The sequence below is a fragment of the Gadus chalcogrammus genome, chromosome 5 (genome assembly GCF_026213295.1).
Source record: "Gadus chalcogrammus isolate NIFS_2021 chromosome 5, NIFS_Gcha_1.0, whole genome shotgun sequence".
NCBI classification, from domain to species: domain Eukaryota; kingdom Metazoa; phylum Chordata; class Actinopteri; order Gadiformes; family Gadidae; genus Gadus; species Gadus chalcogrammus.
In genome coordinates, this window is record NC_079416.1 from 23,747,737 (window position 1) to 23,755,236 (window position 7,500).

Sequence of the window (7,500 nt, forward strand, 5' to 3'; positions counted from 1 at the left end):
AAAACCGTGTAATAAAAAAAAAAAAAATAATAACTAGACGAGGGATTCGATGCTACAATCGTCCAAAAAGCAAAGTAGGATGCATGGGGGGGGAGATAAAGTACTGAATGCAATGGACCGATGCATAGGTGTTATATGACCAATCAACAAGGGACCCCAACAGTTTGGCATTGATGAGCGCTTCATAGCAAATATATTTAATTCATTATTAATTAGCCCCTAGACTAAAAGAACACATCTGGAGCTAAATGCCGAGCAACGGGTACACCCATCACCGGAGAGAGTGAAAAAGAGAACGCCAGACATATTATAAGACCGACACTCATTCGGAAAGACGTCGGTCGGAAGTTCGTGAACATTCAAACATAAATGTTTGAAGATAGACATAAATCCATAAGGATTCTTGTGCTGAAAACAAAAGACAAATGTTCGGTTCCAAAGTGAATTACTTTTTGGCATCTCGTTATGGGAAATATTCTCAGTTTTGAATTGCATATTAAAGCACCTGGAGCAACCTCAGCGTCTCCCCTGAGCTCCCTGGCTCCACCAAAGCCCGTTCATCATTGGGCACCGACTGGACCAATCGCAGACCAAGCAAGTTGCGCTTCGACCAATCAACCCTGACTCTAGGCAGGGCGGAGCCAACATCAAACCAGCGGACACTAGCACGTGAAGCCCCGCCCCAAGTTTGCATTACTACATAACAACCACAGTAGTAGTAGTAGTAGTAGTAGTAGTAGGTAGGTGGAGGTCCATTAGTCGAGAGTTGGATGTTAGATTATCCCTACGGCCCCCACGACTACTGGAGCACCTCGGCAAAACACAGGAACACCCGGAACCGGCATCCCGCCCACAAAACGTCTTCTGACGACCGTCTACCGACAACATCCAAAACCAGCCCCAAGGGGAACCCACAAAGACCACTGATGAGAAGCTGTACGCATGAAGACCAAGGGGGGGGGGGGGGGTTACACTAGGGTTGCAAAGGGGTGGAATATTTCCGGTAAATTTCTGGAGCCGGTATATTACCAGGGGAAGTTAAGATTAGGAATTTTGGGAATTCAATAGGAGTTTAGGGTAATTTAATCTAACTTGATCATATCCAAGCATATATATATATTTCTTTTTTTTCCCCAACTATATTTAAGTCCCCTGATAAGAGCCAACATTCAATTTTGGAAATTTCCGGTTTATTCCCATAAATTCCCTTTAATTCCCGTGGAAAGTTACCATCTTTGGAAATTCCCGGAATTTTGCAACCCTGTTGTACACAGCATTGGAGGGAGGTGGAGGGAGAGGAGGGGGGCTTCCAGAAGAGTCTCCTGAGGGGAGGGGCTGGATATAGGCCGCCCCCCCCTCCTGCCGCTCTATTTATAACCCAACACAAAGCAGGAGACTAAGGAGGCCACGGCGGGACCCGGTCCACGACCGCCTCCCCCAGCTCATAGCTCTCTGCCCTAACCGCCAGGCTGCTGGGGGGGGGGGGGGGGGGTGGGGTCTGCTGGGGGGGGGTGGTCTAAACAAACAAAATGCATAGTTAGCCTAGTTTAACGTCAACCAACACCTTAAAACATGGATATCAGGGATGAAGAATACTTTAGCTCACGCAAGACAAGAAACAGAACTGCTCCTGTAGCCCGCGGGCTCTTCATAAGTTCAAAACGTCAACATCTCTCGAGTCGGGATCGGTAGAGAACATAACTCTGTAAAGAACCTTGACAAAAAAGCACAACAAATATTTTGCATATCTGCATGCAGGGAACCTCTCATGCAGCTTCCAGAGGCTGCCGCGGGAGTTCTTCTTCTACGCTTTGGTCTCCTCCTTTTGAGGGCGTCGAGGTGGAAGAAGGTGAAGAAGTGCGTTTCAATGCCCACAGTTTTCAGTAAAGGGACTGTGTTCCGATTGGGAGCTCGAGATTCACAAGACGCCACACGCACGGCCACACTCACATCTCTGCACATCACTCTGCTGCAAGGAAGAGTCAGCAAAAAGTATAAATAGACTCTTAAACCCGACGACAGTTTAACGGAAAAAGGCATAAAAAGGGCTTTAGTGTCCAGGCTAACGTTAGCCTTTAGCGCCCAGGCTAAGGTTAGCCTTTAGTGCCCAGGCTAAGGTTAGCCTTTTCCACTGGGATTATGTCAGGTTTTGACGGTCCACACCTCCACGACCCCAGAACACCTCCACGACCCCAGGACACCTCCACGACCCCAGAACACCTCCACGACCCCAGGACACCTCCACGACCCCAGGACACCTCCACGACCCCAGGACACATCCACGACCCCAGGACACATCCACGACCCCAGAACACCTCCACGACCCCAGAACACCTCCACGACCCCAGGACACCTCCACAACCCCAGGACACCTCCACAACCCCAGGACACCTCCACGACCCCAGGACACCTCCACGACCCCAGGACACCTCCACGACCCCAGAGCACCTCCACAGAGTCACTGTCAGTCACAGGTCGGTCTGCAGCACTACAGACCAACTCTGGGTCAGAATGGGCGCTATAGAGACTTCAGGCAGTGGTATGCTGGGAGTCTGCTTTGGGGAAATTAGTTTCTTTACATCTGCTTTAATTTGATATCCTCATGATGTTGTCAACTTGTGACGATATATATATTTATAAAAAATATTCTTTACACAGCGAACACTAAGGGTTACCTAATGCAGTATATTATATCTGTCAGTTCTCCATAAACATGTCTTATTTGTTTTGCCGTTCATCCCATTCCTTGGCTTTTCTTGAAACACGGGAACATTTTGTTTAGTTTTTTGCTAAACTTGAGTCTGGCCGGTCCCACAAATCACTTCACAATAAAAAGATCCAATAGAAAATCCTGACCAATCACGCGTCTCTGGACGACCAATCACGCGTCTCTGGACGACCAATCACAGGTCCTCTGATCCTCGTAGGAAGGGTCCTCTGGACACGGCGGGGCGCCTACTGAAACAGGGTTATTTGCTACTGGTTTTGGAGATCGGACGAATCGATACGGTTGCCATGCTATTGCTAACAATGTAGGCTAACAAGCAGACATGCATACATTTAAAAGAAGTCCTCAAATCATGACATCGGTCTAGCTAAATTTAGGCTAGCTAAATATCAGGTTATTTAAATTTAGGCTAGCTAAACATGAGGACAGCTATAGGCTAGCCAACATGAGGCTATCTAAATGCTAGCCGACATTAGGCTAGCTAAACATGAGGATACCTAAAGGCTAGCCAACAATAGGCTAGTCAACATTAGGCTAGCTAAACATGAGGCTAGCTAAAGGCTAGAAAAAGGTTAGCCAACATTAGGTTAGCTAGATGGAGCTATTCCTTCAGGGCGCTTTCCTCTGGGGAAGCGTCGGTTGTTGTAAACGAGGCCGTGGGCTCAGGAAGCTCTGGTTGCTGCGGTTCCAATCCCTCATCTTCCCAAACCTCTTTCCATTCATTTGGACCATCAACGGAGCGTTTAACCAACGCTCAATGGAGTCTTTGATGGTTGTTGACCTGTGAAGGACGTCACAGGGGAAGATATCTGGACCAGAGAACGACCACAAAGTACCGCCGCAACGCGCACAAGATCAGATAAAAAAGAAAAGTAAAAAAAGATCCACGAATAAGTTAACATAAGAGCAAATAATAAATTATGTTTCAGTCTACAAATTCACACATAAACACGGCTGGGCCGCGCCCCGGTGGGGGGGACCCATGATGCATCAGGGGGCTGGGCCCTGGTGGGGGGGACCCATGATGCATCAGGGGGCTGGGCGCCCTGGTGGGGGGGACCCATGATGCATCAGGGGGCTGGGCCCTGGTGGGGGGGACCCATGATGCATCAGGGGGCTGGGCGCCCTGGTGGGGGGGACCCATGATGCATCAGGGGGCTGGGCGCCCTGGTGGGGGGGACCCATGATGCATCAGGGGGCTGGGCGCCCTGGTGGGGGGGGCCCATGATGCATCAGGGGGCTGAGCCCTGGTGGGGGGGACCCATGATGCATCAGGGGGCTGAGCCCTGGTGTGGGGGACCCATGATGCATCAGGGGGCTGAGCCCTGGTGGGGGGGACCCATGATGCATCAGGGGGCTGGGCCCTGGTGGGGGGGACCCATGATGCATCAGGGGGCTTAGCCCTGGTGGGGGGGACCCATGACGCATCAGGGGGCTGGGCCCTGGTGGGGGGGACCCATGATGCATCAGGGGGCTGGGCGCCCTGGTGGGGGGGACCCATGACGCATCAGGGGGCTGGGCCCTGGTGGGGGGGACCCATGATGCATCAGGGGGCTGGGCGCCCTGGTGGGGGGGACCCATGATGCATCAGGGGGCTGAGCCCTGGTGGGGGCTGGGCCGCACCATGATGCATGAGGGGGCTGAGCCCTGGTGGGGGGGACCCATAATGCATCAGGGGGCTGGGCGCCCGGTCCACCGGCCCCCAGACCCCCGCAGCCCCCGACCAATCAGAGGACCACTTCCTCATTCGCTCGACTAATCCTGGAGGTTTTCCCGCTCTGCGTGTTCAGTCAGGAACATGGAGGGTATTGCTAGTGGCGTTGGACCACTGGGGGGGGGGCACGCGGGGGCCGGGGGGCGTGGCCATCGGCCGCCAGCCAGTGGCGGGCGGGAAAGGAAGGACGTTACCGGGTTTTAATCCACTGTGGACCCTTCAGTCACGGCTCTGAGGACTCCCCCCCTCTCCCTCCCCCCTCCCTCCCCCCCTCTCCCCCTCACTGGGCCTCAGAGAAGTGGAAGGCTGGAGGGGGAGGCCGGAGAGGCAGCTCCTCCCTCTGTGTCCCCGGGGAGAGCGCCGTGTCCACGGGGGTGTTGGAGGGCGGGTGGGGGTCGGCCGGGGGCGCGGCGGGGGTGGAGGTGAGGGCCGGCCCCCCCTCAGCCGGGCCCTTCTCCTGGGAGGACGAGGAGTGGGTGCTCTCACTGGAGCTGCTCCGCGTCTCCGTGCTGGTGCTCGACTTCTTCATCTTGCGGCGTTTGGCGAGCGGCGCCTTGTCCACCGTCTGCAGCCGGAAGCCCTCCCGCTTGCACTTGTTGAACGCCTGGGGGGGGGGGGGGGGGGGGGGGGGGGGGGACAGCCACACTGATTCAAACCCAAGCCCCAGGGGGTTTGAAACCTGACCCTAACCACGACCTTAACCCTCTAACCCTGACCCTAACACCGACCCTAACCGTAACCCTGACCCTCTAACCCTAACACTGACCCTAACCCTGACCCTCTAACCCTAACACTGACCCTAACCCTGACCCTCTAACCCTAACACTGACCCTAACCCTGACCCTCTAACCCTAACACTGACCCTAACCCTGACCCTCTAACCCTAACACTGACCCTAACCCTGACCCTCTAACCCTAACACTGACCCTAACCCTGACCCTCTAACCCTAACACTGACCCTAACCCTGACCCTCTAACCCTATCACTGACCCTCTGACCCTAACCCTGACCCTCTGACCCTAACACTGACCCTAACCCTCTAACCCTGACCCTAACACCGACCCTAACCGCACCCTGACCCTCTAACCCTGACCCTAACCCTGACCCTCTGACCCTAACACTGACCCTAACCCTAACCCTCTAACCCTGACCCTAACACTGACCCTGACCCTAACCCTGACCCTCTGACCCCAGCCTTAAACAGCTCCTGACTGTCTTTCTTCAGGGAAATGATGGCGTCATGGCCACGACACCCTACCTCTGCATGCATGAGCCAGACACCAAACCCCTCAGCCTCCAGGTGCCTCCTCACCCCCTCCCCCTCCAGGTGTCCCCCACTCACTCCCCCCTCCCCCTCCAGGTGCCTCCCACTCCCTCCCCCTCCCCCTCCAGGTGCCCCCCACTCCCTCCCCCTCCAGGTGCCTCCCCACTCCCTCCCCCTCCCCCTCCAGGTGCCTCCCCACTCCCTCCCCCTCCAGGTGCCTCCCCACTCCCTCCCCCTCCAGGTGCCTCCCCACTCCCTCCCCCTCCAGGTGCCCCCCACCCCCTCCCCCTCCCCCTCCAGGTGCCTCCCCACTCCCTCCCCCTCCCCCTCCAGGTGCCTCCTCACTCACTCCCTCCCCACTCCCTCCCCCTCCAGGTGCCTCCCCACTCCCTCCCCCTCCAGTTGCCCCCCACTCCCTCCCCACTCCCTCCCCCTCCAGGTGCCCCCCACTCCCTCCCCCTCCCCCTCCAGGTGCCTCCTCACTCACTCCCTCCCCACTCCCTCCCCCTCCAGGTGCCTCCCCACTCCCTCCCCCTCCAGTTGCCCCCACTCCCTCCCCACTCCCTCCCCCTCCAGGTGCCCCCCACTCCCTCCCCCTCCCCCTCCAGGTGCCTCCCCACTCCCTCCCCCTCCAGGTGCCTCCTCACTCCCACCCCCTCCCCCTCCAGGTGCCCCCCACTCCCTCCCCCTCCAGGTGCCTCCCCACTCCCTCCCCCTCCAGGTGCCTCCTCACTCCCTCCCCCTCCCCCTCCAGGTGCCCCCCACTCCCTCCCCCTCCAGGTGCCTCCCCACTCCCTCCCCCTCCCCCTCCAGGTGCCTCCCCACTCACTCCCCATCCCTCTCCCCACTCCCCCTCCCCCCTCCCCCTCCAGGTGCCCCCCACTCCCTCCCCCTCCAGGTGCCCCCCACCCCCTCCCCCTCCCCCTCCAGGTGCCTCCTCACTCTACCCCCTCCCCCCCCCCCCCTCCCCCTCCAGGCGCCCCCCACTCACGTTGAAGGTGGCCTTGACGTAGGTGTGCACGGAGGCGGTGGAGGACCCCAGGATGTCGGGGGTCATCAGGGGGTTGGATGACAGCTGGCTGTCGTCCTGGAGCCAGGCGTTGTAGCGCAGCCCGCACATCTTGATCCTCTTGTTGGGGTCCACAGTCAGGAGCTCTGAGGGCCACAGCACGGAGTTAGCCACTGCTGGTAGCCTCTGCTGTTAGCACCGCTACCCAGTAGGGCTGGAGGCTCACAGAGGCTAGAGGCTAACCTAGAGGTTGACCTAGAGGCTAATGTAGAGGCTAGAGGCTAACGTAGAGGTTAACCTGGAGGCTAATGTAGAGGCTAGAGGCTAACGTAGAGGTTGACCTAGAGGCAGAGGCTAGAGGCTAACGTAGAGGTTGACCTGGAGGCTAATGTAGAGGTTAACCTAGAGGCTAACGTAGAGGGTAACCTAGAGGCAGAGGCTAGAGGCTAACGTAGAGGTTGACCTAGAGGCTAATGTAGAGGCTAGAGGCTAACGTAGCGGTTGACCTAGAGGCTAATGTAGAGGCTAGAGGCTAACGTAGAGGTTAACCTGGAGGCTAATGTAGAGGCTGGAGGCTAACGTAGAGGTTGACCTAGAGGCTAATGTAGAGGCTAGAGGCTAACGTAGAGGTTAACCTGGAGGCTAATGTAGAGGCTAGAGGCTAACGTAGAGGTTGACCTAGAGGCAGAGGCTAGAGGCTAACGTAGAGGTTGAACTAGAGGCTAATGTAGAGGCTAGAGCAGGGGTGCCCAACCTTTTTTGACCCAAGATCTACTTTTCAAGTA

General features: G+C 56.7%; 1 protein-coding gene across 1 annotated transcript in view; it reads right to left on the minus strand.

The window, feature by feature from the left end:
* Nucleotides 1-4,722: 4,722 nt before the first annotated feature.
* rps6ka5 (ribosomal protein S6 kinase, polypeptide 5) overlaps nucleotides 4,723-7,500 on the minus strand; it is a 23,417-nt gene continuing 20,639 nt past the window's right edge. Inside the window, exons 16-17 of the mRNA XM_056589822.1 lie at nucleotides 6,698-6,861; nucleotides 4,723-5,046 (exon numbers count right to left, since the gene is read on the minus strand). Of these exons, the coding sequence (XP_056445797.1) occupies nucleotides 4,723-5,046; nucleotides 6,698-6,861 (488 nt within the window). The remainder of the gene's footprint in view (nucleotides 5,047-6,697; nucleotides 6,862-7,500) is intronic.